This window comes from Athene noctua, chromosome 18 (assembly GCF_965140245.1).
Source record: "Athene noctua chromosome 18, bAthNoc1.hap1.1, whole genome shotgun sequence".
Taxonomy (NCBI): domain Eukaryota; kingdom Metazoa; phylum Chordata; class Aves; order Strigiformes; family Strigidae; genus Athene; species Athene noctua.
The window spans coordinates 6,651,549-6,673,130 of NC_134054.1; the positions used below are offsets into that span (position 1 = coordinate 6,651,549).

Below are 21,582 nucleotides of genomic sequence, written 5' to 3' on the forward strand. Positions count from 1 at the left end.
GTGGCCGGAGCGGCGTCGTGACGTCACGCGTCTGGGGGCGTGACCAGCGGAAGCCGGTCGGGGTCGAGCGGAGTCGCCGCCGCCGCCGCGATGATGGTGATGAACGCGGACCTGCGGAGGGAGCGCGCCGCCGCCACCTTCCAGCCCGAGCTGCTCACCCACATCCTGGATGGCGGCGCCGAGCGCACCCGCCGCCGCAAGGAAATCGGTGAGGGAGGCCCCGGGCGTGCGCCCGCCCCGCGCTGAGGGCAGTGGGCCCGGGCTGGGGGCTGTGAGGAGGGGGAGGCAGCTTGGGGAAGGCTGTGAGAGAGGAGGAGGGTTTAGGAGAGGGAAACCGCGGGAGGGGAGAGGGGGAGACCCGAGAGGGAGACCGGGGTAACGGGGCGGGGGCTGGTGACGTTTGAAGGTGGGAAGCCCCGGGGCAGGTGAGGAGGAAGGAAGTTGTGGGGAGAGGGGGACCCGCAGGGGGGCAAGGAGGCTCTGGTGTGAGGGAGAGGCAGGCTGTAGAGGGGAGAGGGTGTGGGGAGGAGCATTTGGGGAGAGGGGAAAGCTGCGAGCAGAGGGTTTGTAGGTGGAGGGGGCTGCCCGAAGGAAAGGGATTTTATCTAATGGGTTAGAGGGGAGCAGAAGCAGTGTTATGTCTCTGACCCCCCTCTTCTCCCCTTCCCAGCGAGGATTTTGGGTGGCCCTAATAAACTAATGTCCTTTTTCCTCTGTCTTTCCTCTTCCTCCAGAGGGTGAGAGGCAGCTTCCCATGGGCATTCCTCTCAGGCCCTCTTCCCTTCTTTTTCCTTCCTGGTGTGCTCTTGCCCAGCAGTACAGATACGACCTGCTTCTCACCCACCACTACCATGATATGTGACATTAATGAAATACCTCCATCTTCTTTCTCTTGCCAGCCTGTGCTGGGGTGGGACTGTCAGAGGCTGGTGTTGTGTAATTTGCGTGCCAAAGGGGACACAGAAAGTCAGCGATACCTTGGCTTCCAGTCAGCACAGTGGGAATAATAGCTGTGCCCTTCTGCAAGGAGCTGTATGGGGATCAAAGTTCATGAGGCAGTCTGATCCAGCAGTAACGATGAGGATTTGAGATTGTTATTGAGGGGCCTGAAAGTCTTGCATCAGTGAATTAACCTTCTGCCAAGTCCAAAGTGCTCCTAACTTAAAATGTGGTTTATGTGTGGAATGGGAGAGTCTTCTGTTTTCTCCCTCTCCAAGACCTCTGACTTTTTAATGATTTCATTAGCTTTTAATTTTATTTTTAATTTTCTGATATCTGTAGCTTGAGGTACAGCAAGTAAAATGCTGAATTGTTCCTCACTCACTGTCGAACCTGAGTTTATTTTGCTCTTCTGTCCCTAGAGGCCTTAGTTATTAATGACCCTGACTTCCAGCACGAGGATTTGAACTTCCTGTCCCGTAGCCAACGTTATGAGCAAGCCATCAGGAAGAGCTCTCTGATGGTGATGAAGTTAAGAGAACATGGAATTGCAGATCCAGACGAGATCTACTGGTTTAAAAGGTATCTAGCTGTAGAGTTTGCTTCTTGTATGTACTTTGATCACCACCAAGGTCACTAGAGTTGTGGTTTTTTCCCTATGTTTGCTGTCCAAAGGAAGCTAAAGACCTGTACGAAAGCCCACTGAAGTCTGGGCTTCAGTGAATGTCAATTGAAACCCTGATTTCCTGAATATTGTGTTAGATTTTTGTCTAGAAATGCACCATGAATAATAACACCCTCTTTATAATGTATGGTGCAGAAAGTAAAAAATGAGACTTGTACTCTGGGTTTTTTTCAAAAGGAATAAAAAAATATATTGAAATATTTTGAATCTTTATAGATCTGATGAGATTGCAGCTTCTAATGAAATCTCTTAAAGCTGATTACTTCATTTTGCACTTGAACCTAATAAAGTTGCATTGCAGGCATACTTGAAAATGTTCCAAGATAGTTTATAAGTTCTTGTTTATAACTATCTGTCCTGTCTCATTCCTTCAAGCTCCTGGTACTGTAGTGTTCCCCTTTCATCTAGAGGCTTTTTGTTGTATCTGACATTTGTTTATCTGGTAGCGTTACCCTTGGATTAAGTTAATAAAAATAAAACTATCTTTACATCTAAATTTCTTTCCTTCCAGCTTGCAGGGAACTTAGTTCTGACTTGGAACTAAGTTGGGGAAATATATCAGTCAAACTCATTCTGATATAATCAAACAGAAACTGCTTAACAGATTGCACAGGTCTAGAAATCTGGATGTAATACCATGAGTATATTCTCTGGCACTTTAAATGAACACAGCACTTAAATAATAATCCAGTAGAATCACAAGCCTCCTCTGGCTATATTTGTAGAAAACCTGTCATTGGCCTCAGGTCATGAGTATTGGGACTAGTTAGTTGAAATCATCTTGTCTGCTGTAGTTTTAATTTCAGAGAAATTGGTATACACTGACCCATGTCATGAAAGTTCTCATGGAAGTAAAGTGTATGTTCTTTTGAAAATTGGCATCAGTGGACAGTGATAACCAGAAAAAAGTTCAGTGACTGTATTAGATTCAGGTACTGATGGCAGAAGTTAATAATTAATTTTTCCTTCACAACAATTATTGGAGGTAATAGGGAAGATTCTTCAATTATGTTTATGGATAAAATTCAGAGAAGTCTATCCAGTATACCAGCTGGCAAACTTCAACAAAGCTTTCAATGAAAATGCTGTCTTTTGGTAGCATTACTGACAATATTTTATGAAAACAGGACTTTTCTGAAGCAGTCAAATGATAGATTCTAGTTTTTTCTTTCCATAAACTTATTTGGAAGTCAGCAATTCTTAATTTTAACTGAGTGAAAGCTTAGTATTTCATATAGGAACCAAATAATACACCCGTATCTTAGGTGATATGAAGAGATGGATGTGACTAGTCAGAATTCATGATCCAAAATCAACTGAAACAATGAGGAAGACTTACTTTTTTCAGAGTCAGTTCTAGTTGTAGACATTCAAGATTTCAAAATACAATTGAAATTACTGTAGTCTGACTGTATTTTCCAGTGTCTCATCTAGTACTATGTAGAAGAGTGAAGAGCAGTACATATATTTCTTAACTGCAAGTGAAGTTTGTTCTGAGAACTGGATGCTGTTCATATTCTAGATTTGAGTTCTTTACTACAATGTCTGGTGTTTGCAAGGGAGGATATTGTCTTGCTACTTCTTAATAAATGGAAGAAATGAAAGGATTTTTTTTCATCCTTTGATTATTTTATTTTTTTGCATTTTACCATCTGTCCCCACTTTCTGACTTGCTGAGTGTCAAACATTTTATTTAAAAAAAAAACCAAAACCTTGGTGAACTCCACTCAACTTGCAAAATTAAGTTTATTTCTATCACGCATTCAAACATACTAATTGGTGCTAACTAGAAGGGACTTCATTTGTGTAAAAGCTGACCTGGAGAAACTGTGTTTGGGTTCATTTGTTTTTCCAAACTGGAAGGTTGAAAGGATATGGTGTGACATGAAATGAGGTTGTACTTACTGTGACTGACCATCAGATTTTTACGTATGGAAGCTTAAGATATTTTGCCAGTAATCCTTCATGCCTTGTGACTACCCTCAAACACCAAGGACAGATTTGTTTACATATGCAGTTTTTGAGAATTTTGAGCTAGCTGTTTTCCTGTAGCTTTTGTATATTACCAGAACTTCACTAGGTAGCTTTGCATCGTGACTGAGCGACTTTATAGCTTGATTTATGAACAGGCAAGGAGAAATGCTTCTTTCTTCAGCTGTTCTGGAGTTACGCTTAAACAATTGTTGCTGCTGTGACATGGTGAACTGAATGTTCCTTCTCCCTGTTTCCACAAGGGCTTTGTTGCACTCAAAACCATAAGAGGATCTATTAAATATATTTAGAAGCCATTTTAATTGCTTCTCATCTAGTCAATTCTTCCTGTGTCTTAACATGTGTCAATGCTGCAGTTGCTGCTGTGACTACAGCTTTTGAAGGCCAGCAGCCTTAAAGTACCAATATTTAAGGGGTTTTTTTTTTACAGTCTAACTGCAGCAAAATGTAAGTCAACACGAAAAATGGGAAATTGTTCTCAATGTGATGCTACACAGCTCTTTGAAGAGAGCAATCTGGTCAGTTTTAATTTACATTAAAGTTCAAATAACCATTGAGGAAAATGGGATTACATGAAGAAGTGAAAAATGGTTGGGAGAAGCTGGGTCACAGAAGAAGGGATCTGAGAGCTGCAAGTCAACAGATGATTCCTGTGTTCATAAGCATTGAATGAATGTGCACTTTCCTTCTAAGAATTTGTCCTTGCTTCTATTTTGACACTAAAGTTAGGGCCTGGAGTAGCTTTCAGCAAATCAAACCAGAAAAACAGTAGTGGGGTCCTCCTAGCCACTGCTAAACTAATTTGGAGTGGATGAGTCTGACTTGTTTTTTTTTGATACAGCTAGGAAAGGAGTTTAGTACCATAGCATTTGTTAACTCTGAAGTGCAGTAAGCACAGGTCAGACATACCTCCTGCTTCTTCTCCGCTGAGGCAGTCCTTCTGCTGTTTCTTGAGAGAGTTACCTCAAGAACTGCAAAAAGCTAGAGAAGTTTGTTTGCAGATTTTGCTTTAAAGTAAATGACCTCATTCTGTGACCCAGTTCTGCAGCCTGAGAATGTCTTGGCAATTGTTCATTTAGCTTTGGAGTATCTGAAGACATAGACTTTGTTTCGGTTGTACTCTGTTCACTGATAAATACACTTTCAAACTCACCTGTGAAATACAAGTGCCTTTTACTATGTGGGTAGCATTGATTGCTGTGAAATTTGGAAAGATCTGTGTTGCTAAAGTAGCTTATTACTACACATCCTTCTCCCGTAAGTGGATTTGTGACTGCAGCCCTTAACTCACTGATTGTTGTAGCAAGTCTGACTTCAGACCCACAGGGTGCTCGTTGGCCATTGATCAAATGGCTAGTGCTAGGTGTAGCTAGCTGCCTTCAGTCCTGATGTAGTAAAGTACTTGAACAGTTACACAGGGCAGCCTTTGGAGAACAAGCTGTATGGGGAATGGGAAATGCCAAGTGGGAATGTAGAAACTGGGAGGGGAAGGAGTAGGAGTTCAGAGAAAGAAAAAGAAGGAAGGAAAACCGGTTGTTCCTCCCTTCACCGCTAGTACGTCCTCTTTTTGCCCTGTGTCAAGGATTCTGTCTTGTTGTCATTCAAGTTGTTAAAAGGCATGTTAAGAAAATCCTAATCATTCAGTGTGGAGTAGGCAGAGATGAAGTTTCTGCTGTAAATTAGCTGGCTTTCAGTTCTGCTTTCAGCTTTAATTCAAGAAGCTGTTAAAATGCTGCATGTTTGGTCAGTGAAGTAGTATGACCTTCTGACACAGGGATGTTAAAGTATCTGCTTGCAAAATGTCATTCTTTTCCTATCAGAGAAGGTGCTAGTTAAGCATGAAATATCTGACACTTGCAATTAAACTTACTGATAGGTGGTGAAAGTTGCTGATGTGACCTCTTAAAGTTTTTTTCTGGAGTGTTACCTTCAGAGAAGCAGTGTCTGACCTGATTTTTTCTGACAGCAAAGTGTGTGCTGCACCTTTTTCACAAGTTCTTTCAATGGCTCCTAAAGACACACAAAGAACTGTTCAAGCTCTTCCCAAGCTGCTCTGAAATAGTGTATTTCAAAGTCAGTGCTCATTTTCTCCCTGTAGGTTTGTCCTTTTGGGGCCCAAGGAGTAGATGAACAGTAATTGTGCTGTAGGCAGTGAGGAAGTAGAGGGTGCTGCTATCGCTCTATGAGTCCTGGACTAAAAGAATAACCCACGTAGGAAACCACAAGAATGATGAAAAATATTCCATCTCACTGTACTTGTAGCATTTTTAAGCCCCTGGTCACCCTGATAACTTTGGCTTTGTAAACATGTGCTGCTGTAGATGATAGAATATTTTCTGGTAAAGAGAACTCTCTGCCTCGATTCCAAACACTCCAGACACTGTACCTGCACTCACACCAGATTAAAGCACAGTTAATACATTAATCATCAGCATTAAGTTACTTGATTACAATATTTGCTCCTGGAAAAACTCATGGCTCCTTCAGTCTTGTCCATTTAAAAACTGTTTCATTTAAAATAAGTGTCTTGAACATGCAGTTTGGTGGTGCTGAAGAAGCTTTGTCCTGCTTTCTCTCACCCTAAGGCTGGGTTTCACAGTTTGTACAGGCATCTGGTTTTGAATTATCAATTATTTACTCTCTGCTCCCAAGCACTCATTCCAGGCGTGGTGTAAAAGGCCAGTCACCAATACTGCTGTAATTTGCCAAACTATATGCATAGCATCTGCTATGCAATGCAGATCTGTGTTGGCAACAAATTTAAATGTGCTTCCTGGACAGGTATTAATACCTTAAGATGGAAATATATATTTCCCTTGTAGGTGTCTTGGATAGGTGGGAGAGATCTTTTATGTAGGTGTTCATGCAATGTGCTCATTTTTTCCTCCTCCATCTTAGAGTTTGGATGAAATAAGCAATTGTATAGAGTAGATTAAAGATGAAATAACTGTTCACTGTTGAACGTTGAAGGGAAGATGCTGTCATTTACTACATAGCTTTTACGCAGCAAAACTTTCCAGTGTGTTTGTGTTACAGAGCTTGTTTTAATTGAAAATGGACTTTGCCTGCCATTTTGGCTACTAAATTAATAGAGCTTTCTCTCATGAAATAACTTATGTTTTGATGAAGCACACCTAAAATGTCTGATTTTTCCTTCCATTCCCTCCACCACTAGCCTGTAACAGTAATTTTAATTGGAGGTGAGTTCCTGATCTCACAACTGATAGAAGGAGCTACAGTGATCTTCCAAAAAGCACTTGGTCACCAAAGAATCCTTTTCCTTTTCAATACCTAGTGCTTCTAGCTAATAATGGCCTCATTCTAGGCTACCAGCAGCAGTGGGATTTATTCCCACCAAGCCTGAGAGATGGGGGAGAAAATTCATGACTATGTTTTAAGTTCCCTGTGAATCTTTGTAGAATAATATTTTTCCAGTTGCATAGCAACAGCAGGATTCATAGGTTGAAGAAAATGAAAGAAACATTTACTTCCCCATTAGCATTGCTTCTGATACCTCTATATTTGGAGGTTGTTTGTGGGACAAAAAAGTGTTGAAATAGACAAAGAGAATGTTTATCTTATGCTACAGTTGGAGGAAAGCATTTCAGGATCACAGTAAGACCGAGATCCAGATCCCTCTATTTCTCTCCTGTAGAACATGCTTGGGCAATTTTCCTGAACCTTTTGGTCTCCACTTCAGCATGTTTCAAAAAACCTTAGAGACCCAAACGACTGATGCTCAGAAGGAGAAATGGCTGCCTCTGGCCCATGGAGTCAAGATAATTGGCACCTACGTCCAGACCGAAATGGGACATGGTTAGTTCCCTTCAGGGATCGATGGGTAACCTCTTTTCTGTAACTCCAGTTTGTAAATTGATAATGTTCCCTAGGTAAATCTAAAAGGGGAAAGATAAAATGGTTTGGTTATCTGTTGATGTTTCCTGCCCTGTAGTCAGACAGCTGCTTCATTTCACATCCGAACAATCACAGTTAATTTTGGTCTTTTCCAGAATGCACCTCTTAGCTGATCACTGACTTTTTAGTTGTTAACCGTTGTTCTAAGCCCTGGGAGTCTGAATTTCACTTGAACTGGTTGGAATGTGTCAGTCAACAGTTCCGTGGTTTTTATTTTTGCCGAATTTGGGGCACGTGTATCTCGCCTGCATAAACATGTCAGAAGTATACTTTAGATGCAATGTAGCATGGTGAGATTGTGCATTTTTGTCTTGGAAAGTAAGGTATGCTTTGCCCCAAGCATTTTTCTTCCAGATGCTACTCCATTGCAGCTGTACAACTTCACAGAAAGATCTTGGTTTCAAAGAAGAAAAACGTCTTACTCCTACTGTTGTTGAAAACAACTTTCACTTCTTCAAATGGAAGAACATTTAATGGATCATAAAACAGTCTTTTAGCCCAGAACCTGGAATTATGGCTACTAAATATCAGCAAGAATAGTTGAACGAATCAAAGACTCTAGTGCTTGTGCTGGCATCTAAACTTGGAAGGCATGATACGTACAAGTCTGAACAATCACAGAAATTAGATGTTAATGCCAATTGCCTGACTGTTCAGTTACAGCTACTCCTGCTAGCTGAAAAGTTTGTAGAAGGTGCAATGAGGGAAACCCTGTCATCTGTTGTGCTTGGGAGAGATGGTGTGAGCAAACCTAGCTCAACACCAGAAGCTGAGACAGCTGAGTGGCAACACTAAATCCCTGCTGACCTTGTTTGCTTTTTCACACCAACTTCTTTAAATCAGACACACATCCACACCAAAGTGATTTGTTTTACTTGGTATTTCATATTAGATCATTGCACTTTCTTGCCTGGTGATGGTCTGATTTGCTTAAAGTTGTCATGTTGTTTGATGATAGAATTAGTATTTTGACACTTAATGGAACTCATATGGCATTAGAATGGTAAATATATTTTCCATGCTGCATAATTAAAATGCAACCATTTGGCATTCCTGCTGTGAATGTTGAGTTTCTAACTACTTCATCAGTAAAGCTTTTGCGGTAATTGTCACTGAACTCTGCTTAAGTTAATCCTGATGTTTAGAAACTAGTGATGGGGGAAACAGAGCTCTGGATTATTGAACTGAATCCTAGCCTGGATGAGTAGTTACTCAATTTTATCTTAGTGAGTACCTGCTTGATAGCCTGTGTTGATTTTAACCTGCTCCACAGTGAATAAGTCTCTCAAAAAGAAAGAAAAAGCACAAATAGCACAGGGCTGAAAGAAAACAAAAAGCAGTAATAAGCATAAAATACCGTCCTGTTTCTACCGGTTTATGGCTATTGCTAGTAAATAAGGATTTTTTTTCAGTCTTTGACTGTGAGCTGTGTACTTCTCACTAGTACTGGACTCACTTAAAATCTGATATTCCTGGTAATCCATTAGCCTTCTGTTGAGCTTGGTCACTGTTCAGTCAAAAAGCTTAGAAAACATTGCTGCTGGGATTATTAGATGGTTGAATTTATTTGTAGGTGCCTGAGAGTATCAAAGAAAAGAACTGCAGTTCTTAGGAAGCTCTAGGAATAGAACTAGTTCATGTTAATGGGTGTTTAGAGGTAACACAAAAATATGTTCTTCGCCCTTTGATGAGAATGCCAACTGAGTTTGAGCTAAACTCAGATCGGTGCTCTTTCCATAATGCATATCTCATGTATATATCAATATTATTTATATCATTTATATATTAACATATTCCTGTTAAAGACCAATTACATTATTTCATACGTTAATGGGACAGATGGACACCCTTTGTACAGAAGGTACTGATCCTCAATCTGTATGCCCACTATTTTAATACTCAAAGCTATCAATATTTAAAGGCATTTAATTATTTATATCAAAAAGCTTAATAGACCACTTAGCTCCCTCTTTGACGGAACTTGAAGAGTAATTCTAATGAAACGTGTTTAACTGGAGATACTTTGTGCTGGTGATTTACAAGTTGAAAAATGTTAGCTTTCTTGCCAGGTTGTTAATGTTCACCACTTTGACTTACACATGCAGAGCACTGTCCTTTTAAGAGAGCTTTTAAAAACAGCAAAAGTTGAAGGGAGTTGAGTTGGATTGTAATATATGCTAATTGTGTCTGATCTTTAATAAAAAGTGAAGTAGATAGTACAGACAGTTAGAACTTTCCTTTTTTAAAAAAAGAAAGTTCAGTGAAAACCTAGCTCATTCAGCTTGATGAACTGTCAGGTTGTACCCTCAAACCATGGGGAAAAAACTTTGTAACTTTCGGTGAAGGCTGCAGCCAGCTCACATCTTCAGCAAGCTGACATTCTGACTCAAGACTGTTTAACTTAGGGATGCTCTGGTTTTCAAGCCATAGTGAAGGTCTGGTCTGTCTTTTGGTTTAGATTAATCCTTTTTTTATCAATCATAGTGCATCAAAAGTATGGGATTGTTGGCAATGCATTTTATGTATGATTAGACAGAAATACACTGCAGCATTTTTATTTCAGAGTAAGTGTAATTCCTTATTATTCAAGCCTGAGAAAAGGACAGTGCTCTGGATTTCTAAAATACACTTGCTGAATTCTGATTTACACACGAATCTTTTTTTTTTCTTTTTGTCTCTTCCTGAATTCACCACAAATCCTCATGCTTGCTTCCCTCCCCTAACATCCCCTTCACACTCCCATCCCATGAAACTTCTTCACAGCTTTATTCATCGTGGACGTCCTGAGCCTCTGGACCTTCATCTGGGCATGTTCCTCCCCACCCTTCTCACCCAGGCAACCCCAGAGCAGCAGGATCGCTTCTTCATGCCTGCCTGGAACCTGGAGATCATTGGCACTTATGCCCAGACTGAAATGGGACATGGTACAGTACATTCACTAATGCTATTTCTAAGAATGGCTTTGTGTACAAAGGATTCCCCTGCCTGGGAAAAATGGTGTGTGTTTATCCCACAGTCTTTACACATGCAGTTGTGGCTAGAGAGAAGAGTGGACTGTGTCTGAAATTTTTAATACATCATTATGCCACATGCTGCTTCCCCCCTTTTTTTTTATTTTTCTCCTGTGGGAGAGTTTGATGTCTGTAGTTCTATACATGAGCAATCCCAAGTGCTCTTCTTGTGCCATTCAGACCAGTATAGATTATTGCATATGGCTGTAGGGATGTCAACTTGATGACATCTGTTCATTTCTACACTTAACCATTCTTTCCAGTGTGATTTCTGCTATGCTCTACTTAACATTCAGTGTGATGACAGAAGGACAGAGCTTTAAGGTATTGAAAGAGATGCCAAAAAATGTAAGAATTGCTTCTCACCTCGGAACTGACCTTGGATCAGAGAACATGTCGATGACTTTGTTCCAATGCTCATATTTTGTGGGGAGCTTTATTCCCCCATGTTTCCTTTTTAATTGAACTGTGAAATGTTTTTGGTTTTGTTGTGTTTTTGGTTTTTTTTAATTCTCTGTCTCAAGTAGATTTTGTTCTTTGTTGCTGTTATTTTGCTTTCAAGCTTTGAAATGGATTTTGGTAACTCCAGCAGTATTGTGAATGAAACACTTTTAATCCAAGTTTCAAAGGGAGGATATTATGCCTTGGGAAACTTTAATTTTGACATCTGAGAGTTGCAGATGAGAATTACTTTCTAAAATTGAGCAGATTCACCTTTGTTCAGAAGTGAAATGTAGAGACTGTATGAAGCATAAAGTAACTGCAAGTCTGTGGAGAATCTCTGGCAACTAGTGAGGTTTGAAGATCCTTTACCAGCAAAGTAAGTCTGTGTTAAGCTGCTTGTGGATGTCTACCATTAACTCCATGCTTTGGAAACGTGATTGCATCAAGGTGATAATCCTTTTTCATGTTGAAACTCTTGTGTAGAGTCTAGTTTAAGCAAGTAGGCCCAGTGAGTTGGGTTTTCTTTTACACGTGCAGGGACAATGCCACTACTGAGACAGTGTGTGTGAAGCAAGGAGTTGGAGGCAGAAGACAAAGAGTGTTCCTGGAATTGTTACCTTCATCTTTTTGCAGTCTCTTCATCTACTTGCATCAGTACCCTAGCACATGCATGCCATTACTTGCTGTCTTGGAGCTATGGATGGTCTTGTTTGGGAGAAACTGCTCCATCAAGTGAGGAAAATGTAGGCCTGATGAGGGAATGAAGAGATGATGGGTAGTACTTATTTGATCTTGTGGCTGAAAAGTATATTATTCTTATTTTGCAATTTAATCAGATTGCAGTTTTAGCGAAATTCAGGTGAACATGTTTTTGTGGACCTTTTTAACTGAGAAGGGGCTTCTGGTGTCTAACAGCAAAAAGGTGTCAGATTGGAGGTGCTTGGAAAACTAGTCTTAGACCACTGGGCAAAAAAACCAACGTGTTTTCTGAGAATTGGCTTCAGGTCCCAGAATATGGTCTGCCTCTCACTTGTTCTTCCTTAATTGGTTGATAGTTAGTCCTCTGTATATCCTAAAAGCAAAGTTAAGATTTGTACATTACTACTGGAGTTCAACTTTCCATTGTCCAATTCTGTCCTTGTCTCTGTTTTGTGACTGACTTTCTGCCAAAACAACGTGTTTACTTATTTTCAGGAACTCATCTTCGGGGTCTAGAAACTACAGCTACGTATGACCCTGCTACCCAGGAATTCATCCTCAACAGCCCCACTGTGACCTCCATTAAGTGGTGGCCAGGTGGACGTAAGTGCATCACTGTGTCTAAATCTGGAAGATGTATGGAAAAACTTTGTGAGGGGATGTCATGTATTATAGCTACAGAATGATGGTTGAAAGTTGATCCAAAGAGTTGGCTGCAAGGCAGTTAATCTTGCACAACAAGTCACAGACTTGTCAGAGCCTACTAAGCTTTGGATTATCTCTGTGCTATGAATGTTTCTCAGAATCAGTCATGCCATATGGATTTTGTAATTTTTGATTGGTTATATCAAAATCTTTGTACCTCCTTCAGCTCCACTGGCAGGTTTGACAAGGACTTGGTATTGTATAGTAAAGGGAATCGTATTGTGCAAATTTCATTGGCTTGAGCAACACTGCTTGTCTAGCTCTTGAATTTGGATGTTAACCAGTGCTGTAAATCTGATTTTCTAACGCGTGATGTAGTTAAGGTAGTCTCAGATCCTGCTTTAAGGTAAGAAACTCTGTATGTATAAGTATGTTGACAGTTTGTTTTTTCCTTCTGATTCCCACTTCTTTTGCAGTTGGGAAGACATCGAACCATGCCATTGTTCTGGCTCAGCTCTACACTCAGGGCCAGTGCAAAGGGCTCCATGCCTTCATTGTTCCCATACGGCAGCTGGGCACCCATGAACCCTTGCCAGGTAAAAATTAATGTTAAAGTTTAGCACTCATGGAATATGTTAGATCTGTTTCTCTCCAGCTATACGCAGCTGCATGTCTCTTGTTAATGTACATGGCTTATTTCAGTAACTAATTTCAGTGAGAAGTTAGTAGGTCACAGGGCTCAAAGAAGTCTTATGACTGAACTAACACTAAGTCAGCTTTCATGTCATGCTTCCAATGTGAAGGTTACTTTGGGATTTGATTCTGTCCCACTATGCATTCTGTGAGGCAGCATGTCCTACTTTCTCAAAGGAAAACAATCCCTTTCATCATTGTCTAGCTAGAAGTGAGTGCAAAAATCTTTAGAGACAGCTTCCCCAATGACTGCATAGTAGGACTGCTATAAATTATGGAGATCTCCATGTTTTGATTTCCACTTTTCCATCAAAGAGATTAAGTTCCTAGTCAGCTGTTATTCTTAACAATGCCAGGACTTTCTAGAAAACTAAACAGTCTCTTTATTGGAGCTCTTGTGTGGTGTTTAGTTCCTATTTTCTTAACGCAAGTGGCTTTGTCTGTGGCAGGTATTACAGTGGGTGACATTGGGCCAAAATTCGGTTATGATGAAATGGATAATGGCTACCTGAAAATGGACAACTTCAGAATTCCTCGCGAAAACATGCTGATGAAATATGCCCAGGTAAAGCAGTGAATTTCAGCATGTGCTGTTAGAAATGGACACTTCAGATGCACTTGTGTGCTTGAATAGGTACCAAGATTGTAGGTTGCTTGTAAGTGCTACTTGATGAGTTTAGAGCTTGAGATGTGAACATGTAAAAGGGAGGAAACTTTAAAAATCAACAGGCTGTTGTTTGTGTTTTTTTTTTTTTTTCTTGGTAGGTTGAACCAGATGGCACCTATGTGAAACCACTGAGTGACAAGCTGACCTATGGGACCATGGTGTTCATCCGATCTCTCATTGTGGGCGATTCAGCTCGTTCCCTGTCCCGGGCGTGTACCATTGCCATCCGCTACAGCGCAGTGAGACACCAGTCTGAGCTAAAGCCAGGGTGAGCACGGTGAAATAAGAGCAGCCTTAAGCGCTGAGCAAAAATTCTCAGATACTGGAGAGAAGAGGAACTGTGGTTGATGTTTGCTTTGGGACTTGATAATTTCAGAACACTTTCATCCTGAGAAGGGAGTAATCATTTCATTCTTGACTGCCAAAGTGCCTTCTCCCCAGCCAGAGGCTTTTGCTGTATGGTCTTAAGAGAGTCTGGCTTGATATGGATAGAGCTTGTACTGTCCAAGCTTAGAGTCAAATAGGAATTCTGCAGCAGTTTGCTAGCCACTGGCTTACTAACTTGTCTGTATTTTGCTCTAGAGAACCAGAACCCCAGATCTTGGATTATCAGACCCAACAATACAAACTCTTTCCTCTCCTGGCGACAGCATATGCTTTTCATTTTGTGGGAGCCTACATTAAAAACACCTATCATCGTATTAGTGGAGACATCAATGAAGGGGATCTGAGTGAGCTGCCAGAGGTAGTGTGTCCTCTGATTTTATGTAAGGTTTCTTTACAGCATGGGAGAAAAGGCAGCAAGCCCTTTTGGGTTTTTCTCATGAGACATCTTGTAATTCTTTAGATTCAGAGATCTCAAGACCAGTATGTGCTGGTGACTTTTATTTCTTTATTTGCACTATTTATTTAGCAGCCCTTTACCAAAAAAAATAGGAAGTGATGCACAGTGAGAAAGCTACTGAGATTATGGGTTTTTTTAAAAGGTGACTTTCCAGGAATGTTGGTATATTGCTTGAGTGGAGTTAAGAGTGGTCTTATGCTTGTGCTGTAGCTTCTTGATTGTTCTTCCAAGTTACTAGGGTGGAATTGGTGTGTTAATCCAAGGTACTATACTGAGGGGTTAGGGTTATAAAATGTCAGTTTTCAGTTAGGGATTCTATCTGAGAACCCAAGTGTGGCAATAGGCAATTAAAAATAGTCTTGTATATAATGTGCAGAGACAGAAAGGATGGGGTACTCAGAAGGAATCTTTACATGTACAGAGGCTTTTATATAAATAGTTCAGCTCAGGAAAGAGTCCTTACAAGAAAAACAAGACCCTGTGGGACACCGGAAGGATGGTGTTGACTCTGTTTTCTGGGTGTTTTAGTACTTAGCATGTATGCATGCAAGTTGAGAATGGAAAATTAAAAAATCTAACCTAGCTTTGTCCATCAGCTCCACGCGCTGACAGCAGGGCTGAAGGCGTTCACTTCCTGGACTGCCAACGCTGGTATTGAGGAGTGTCGGATGGCATGTGGTGGGCATGGCTACTCTCGCTGCAGTGGCATTCCTGACATCTATGTCACATTCACCCCATCCTGCACCTATGAGGGAGAAAACACAGTCATGATGCTGCAGACAGCGAGGTATGGTAGCTTCTCTACAGAGACATTCTTGCCTTGGCATTATGGTCTTTGTAGCTGAAGGGGTGAGCAGAAGAGTATCCTGTATTACCATGAAACTGGTGTCCCACGTTTCTGTCCCTTGCCTTATTTTTGACAGAAAAGTATATGCCTACAACAGTTTGCTAGTCTGACCCTAGATAAGATGATTTCTCTCCATTCAAACAACTCATGAGTTCAGAGTTGCTATTTGTTGTGTCTGTTTTCAGGTTCCTTGTCAAAAGCTACACCCAAGTTACTTCTGGGCAGCAGGTTACCGGTATGGTGTCCTACCTTAACGATCTCTCCAGGCAACGCATTCAGCCACAGCATGTGGCTGCCAGGGCTGTGACTGTGCGGCTCAACGATCCCGTCAGCTTGGTAGAGGCCTACAAAGCACGTGCTGCCCGGTGAGTTCACATTGGCCAGACTGAACCAAGCACCAATAAAGTTGTGTGTCTTGGGAGATGGTAGCAATGCGCTGCCCTGTTAGTGTTAGATTTTCAAGATGTGGTCTTGGCTCCATGTGTTGTTTTCAAGAAGTGACACACTTTACTACCTCAGAGCACTACAGTGTTAAGTGCTCTGAGGTTACAAGAGGCTACATACAGCCTCTGTATAGCCTAGTTATTCTGCTCTCTTCCACTTTGATATATCTCTTTTTAATTTAAATATAAAGTGTATTCAAGCATACAAATACTAACATTGTTCAGACTACTCAGAGATCTATCTGGAGAGAAACTATCCTGATATTAAAGCCTGTGGTGAAGGAAGTGTGAAAGTAGAACAGATACCTACTTGCAAGTAAGTGTTCAAGCACCACAAATGTGCTGTCAAATGTCATCTTACCCCTCTGTAGCTGTGTTCCAGCTGCAATGATGATGGGGGTTTGAGAGCCACAACTGCCCACTCCAGGCAATGTATTCAGTTGTGACACATGACCTCTGAGTTCTGATGTGTTAGATGAAATGCATATGAATTCAATGTACATAATCTTGTTAATGTGGTGTTACTGTATAACCTGTTTTTCTACCTTTTATGAAATAGGCTTGTGGAAGCTGCAGCAAAGAATTTGCAAGCTGAATTGAACCACAGAAGGAGCAAGGAGGATGCCTGGAACAGAACTTCTGTTGATCTTGTGCGAGCATCTGAGGTTAGTGATGTGCCTGATAAAGAAATAGACTGTAAGAGCTTCTCTTCATGGACCTGATTTACCTTCCTTTCATCTCTTGTAGGCACACTGTCACTATGTGGTAGTGAAGCTTTTCACAGCAAAGCTGTCCGAGGTCAGTAATGCAGCTGTCCGTGCTGTCCTGACTGACCTGTGTCTCCTCTATGCGCTGTATGGCATCAGTAAGAACACAGGGGATTTCTTGCAGGTTGGTGTCTTTCTCCAACACTTTAATTTCTAGACCCAGAGTCACTGTTTACAAAGATGCTTTAAATGCAAAGTTGCGCGAATGCTTAGATGTAAGGTCTGACTTCCAGAAGGCCTTCAGCTGTGTGGGTCTGATGGAAGGCTCTTGGCAAGTTTCCCTTGTGATCTGCCAGAAACAGAGTTGGATGATAAATGGTAACATGGTGTCTGTCTAGGTTAGCTTAAATGTTTTCCAGTCAGTGACCAGGTGGTGTATATTAAAAAACAAGGCATTAATGTAAGTTAGACATCATCAGGGGCCTGTATGTGTTGCTACATTAGTGCACAAAAAGGGAGATATTGAACTCCAAACCTTAACCCATCCTTCAGTGAATGGGTTTGAATTGTCAGGCATTACTTCTCTTCATTCTTTCAGTTTGAGAATGTATTTGTGCAGCAGTGTTTTGTTTTGTCTTCAGGTAAATGTTGTATGTTTTCCTCTTTGCTGCTTACCAGAAAGTTCCCTGAAACCAGGAAGAATTTAATACACACATAGGCACATTCTTCAAGAAAACTTGCTTCTGAAGTTAACATACTTACTAAAAAATTAGTCTCCCATCAAAAATTAAATAGCTAGGCAGTATGGTGGGCTGTGCTAGGCATCTCCTTTTGCCTGTACACTATGGCAAATTGCCAATATACTAACTTAGCATTTAGTAAAAAACCCCAGTGTGTTACGAACTGCTGCATTTTGGTGTGTGGGAAGGCTGATCTATGTTGGACCATAGGGGGAGGAAAGGTTCTTGAGACTTGCATACTTTCTGATAATTTCCCACCCCCCCCCCCAGGCGGGTATTCTGACTGATGCCCAAATTACTCAAGTGAACCAACATGTGAAGGAGCTCTTGGCTACAATTCGTCCCAACGCGGTGGCGCTGGTAGACTCCTTTGACTTTCATGATGTTCATCTTGGATCTGTGCTTGGCCGCTATGATGGCAATGTCTACGAGAACATGTTTGAGTGGGCAAAGAAATCCCCACTGAACAAAACAGAGGTAAAGAAACTTTATTTATTCATCTTAGGTCACATGTGTCTGGAGAAACAAACCCAATTTAGGGTGTTTTAATTTTGATCCAGTGATCTTGGGGCATAATTGACAAAGGGGGAAGAACAGTCACTAGTGGTAATAAACCAAAACTAGCAACCTAATTATCTGCTTTCATTATATGTTCTTCAGTTACTCTCTGGTGTGTACCTCACATGCATCCCTCTGGGATACTTTTGCGTTTCTCAGTTGAGGGAGGAAGTCATAGTCTCACTAGAGAAACAATGGGATAATCTCATTGAGTTTAGAAGAAATTATCACTTGCTGTTAATTCTGCTTCATGACAGTAGCTGTCAAAACCCTACCTGTTTTCTGGCAAATCTTCCAGTGTCTTCAGGCAGTAGTAGTGTCTGGAAAAGAAAATAAATTGATCTCATGTAGTACTTAAGCGTCAGATGTTGCATATCTGCCCTAAGGCTGTAGCTACAGCTAAACTAATAAAAGAAACTTTGCTGAGAAGAGTCAGTGTCCCTCTCCATCAGCCAAAACAGAACTCTAAGTCCTGTCTTGGTGGCCTTTACTGCCTTTATTTGATTTGGACAGACTATCTGCTACAAAGGGTTGCCAGAGACTGTGATTGCATTTAAATCCCACCAGAACTTGCTCAATTTTTTGTGCTTCTGAAGTCAGTGGGGCTTAAGAGCTTAATTACAGTCCCCTTAGGAGACCTCTGCCAGTTTTCTTGGAATTAAAATGGCAAAGAATTGTCTGTATGGATATAAGATGTCTTGCATTCTTTTTTCTTACAAGAAAGGTAGTGAGGAAGCTGTTTCTTCTGTCTTGTATTCTCATCCTTTGTGTCATATAGACAATCAAATATAGGATTTAGCTGGCTTAAATCCCCAAAATGCCTCTGATTAAAATTTCCCTAGTATAAAAACACACTGCAAGATGTAAAGAGCTAAAATTGTTTTAAAGGTCAGGTCTGACCTTGTTGTAACCACTGTCTTGTTCTCTTACAGGTTCATGAGTCTTTCCACAAACACCTGAAGCCGATGCAAGCCAAGCTGTGAAGCCTGCTGTTTTGGGTTTTTTTTAAACGCACGCTTCTTCTGACCCGAAAACTGGGTGTTTTCATCCTTTTTTCAGGCACCTAAATCAAACCTTTCAAATCCTGGTAGCTGTAGGACAGTGAATAATTGTAGCATTTCTTTCCACTTTTATAAATTGAGGAGGTGTTTGAAGAGAGTGCATAGCGATTGATGCCTGTTTTTAAAGTGCAATTATAATGGTAAAATTAACCTTTTAAAAATCTGGGAAAGCTTTATGGATTCATACAAGGATTGCTTTTGTGAAGCTGCTAACTAGAGAAAAGTTACTGTCGACTGGAAAGGTAGCAGGATTTTTTTTTTTACTAAACAGTTAACAGCCCTCAGGTAATAGCTTCTAATGAGCAGTTATGTCCATCCCCAAGAAGCATCAATGTCATGTTTGTTTTTTTTTAAGATTAGCACCACCTCTCTCCTTGTTTGGCAAATAGTTAATGCTATCTAAAGCCTCCTGAATAGCTTTGTGCACATGAGTCTGCATGTGGCACTACTTCCCTGATGTAGCTGGGAAATAAATACCCATCCTTCTCTGGAGCTCTGCTTCATTCATCTTTCCAGAAGATATCTTCATGTTTTCCAGTACCTCCTTCTTCCACTGCCCTGCAGAAACTCCTTTTGTCTGTGTGCCATCTCCAGCACTGGCACCTTACTCTTTGTTAATGCTGCTCTGAGGAAAAAAACAAGTAGTACTTATCAGCTACATGCTGATAATAGATGTTCCGCCCTTCTTTTAACAGTTAGTATTTTTGTAGCACTATCTCAAAGCACTTTACAAACTTTAATTATGGTGATTTGATGTGAAAAGCCACATGTAGTGGTAGAAACTGCAAATTTGACCTGGAATGATGAAGCCAGTATTTGACAGCAGAAATCAGTTGACCAAGGTCCTTAGTCTTCAGATTGTTCTAGGATGTTCCTCTGGTTTTTAAAGGCATTCTTCAAGATGACAATCCCAACTGACATGTCCAGATTTTTTTCCTATCCATGCATTTCCAAGGAGCTTTCTCCAATTTGCTTAATTTTGTTTTTATATTGACTTGGGACTTGCACAGTGCTGTCTGGATTTAACAGGTGGAAGATTTAGCTTGTAACAGAACCTCCTGATGCCCAGTGAAATGAGTGCAACTACAACTAGGCAAAATCATTGCTGTTTTTCAAAACTAAGAACTGTCCAGTAACCATAAAACCTCTCTTCACAACAGATAAGAGCAACTTTGATCTTAAAATGATTAAAATCTTCAGCATAAACCCAAATCCTGCAATTCTGAGGCAACATCTGAGAAGCTGGTTCTCTGGCAGCTTTGGTATCTGTTAATCTCTAATTTTGGATCAGTTTCCTTGGATGAGTTTTTCCTGGCACTAACAATGATCAGACACAATGTTTGGCTCTACATGCAGCAGCTGAACAGAAATAAATGTTTCATTTTAAATAAAATAATTAAACTTGCCTTTTGGCTGGTGAGTCTTTCAGGTCGAATGGAACCACTGCAGTTCAGGATACCAGAGGAGGCAAAGGGCTTTGCCTTCCCTTTGTTCAATAGAGCAGACTGCTGACCTGAGGAGGGATGATGGAGGAGCAGGTTAGAAATATGTTAATGAAACAGTACTAGCTAACTATGTACAGATTTAATAAATTACAAGAATGTGTTTTCAGACAAAATGTCTTTCTTTCATGCATTGCCTTCAGTGGATCTTGTTTAATGAAATGGGTGGAGTAGAATGAAGTATTCAAAAGGCCTTAAATTTAGTTGGATTTTATTTTATTTCTAGGCTGAGCTTTCTGGCTTTGCTCTGCAGTGTTCTAGAGCAGCCAACCCCATCCTCCAGCTGTTCTTGCCTCTGCTGCATCTCTCAACCACCTGAGAAAAACTGGCAGAGCAAAGCTGTCTGTGGCATGTTGCTGTCTATTGTTATGGTTCACAGGCCAACAAAGGCTGATCACCGCCAACAGCAAAGATTTAACAATAGTGTCTGGCAGCAGGAGCTTTAATTCATAGAAGCAATTTCTTTAAAGCTGTTTCCCTCTTTTTTTTTTTTTTTTTTTTGAGTAGATAGTGATGTAATGGCAAATGCCATCCATGGGGAGGATATTGGACACTCCTTTTTCCTCTTGCTGCTGTTAGCGGCGTTACCTGAATGCCACAACCTGGTCTGACTTGCTGTGTCTCGTGGTCAGCAAACACCATTCCAACCCTGTCAAATGGGCCTGCATCCTTGTGAGGATTTGTCCAGCTCTGGACAAAACATGATGGTGCCATTTCCACAAGAGTTGAGCCTCTTCCACTCGAGGATAAGTGACTTAAGTGTCAAGTAATGACACTTGTGAGCTACACTGTTCTTGAAGAGTGCTGAAAGGAGTGCTCTGTGATCGTGGTTTCCAGTCTGATTTGAAGGACTGCCTCATAAAAACTGTCACCTTTTGGTGAAGGCTGTAGAAGGAGCCCTTGGGCAGTGCCAGGTGGGGTGTTCAGGGCTTTCCTGGGCCCAGGCTGGAATTCCTGGTGCCGCTGGGACCGGCGACTGCTACACTGGGCAGGACCGAGGGCTGGCCTCGGGCAGGTACCTCCTGCTTCAGCTGCTTTCTGGGTGGCTGGCAAGGAGGAGAGTGTGATTCTCCTTTATCAATGAAACACCAAGACGGAGCTTTAACTCCCCGTGGGGCTGATGGTTTGTGCCCCAGGCAGCTTGCTGTCTCTGAAGGCACGTTTTGGGGGTGCAGCAAACCCCCCGTCCC

General features: G+C 41.2%; 1 protein-coding gene across 2 annotated transcripts; it reads left to right on the top strand.

The window, feature by feature from the left end:
• Positions 1–42: 42 nt before the first annotated feature.
• On the top strand, positions 43–20,296 carry ACOX1 (acyl-CoA oxidase 1). 2 transcript variants are annotated; one of them, XM_074921809.1, is made up of 14 exons: positions 43–208; positions 1,362–1,521; positions 7,272–7,432; positions 12,181–12,288; positions 12,807–12,926; positions 13,473–13,588; positions 13,789–13,958; positions 14,273–14,435; positions 15,131–15,321; positions 15,567–15,746; positions 16,384–16,489; positions 16,572–16,715; positions 17,542–17,748; positions 18,762–20,296. In XM_074921809.1, exons 1-14 carry the CDS (start codon positions 91–93, stop codon positions 18,810–18,812), a joined length of 1,995 nt encoding a protein of 664 aa, XP_074777910.1. In that variant the 5' UTR covers positions 43–90; the 3' UTR covers positions 18,813–20,296. The 2 variants fall into 2 exon arrangements, with proteins under 2 accessions (XP_074777910.1, XP_074777909.1); XM_074921808.1 differs by lacking the exon at positions 7,272–7,432 and adding an exon at positions 10,295–10,455.
• Positions 20,297–21,582: the final 1,286 nt, after the last annotated feature.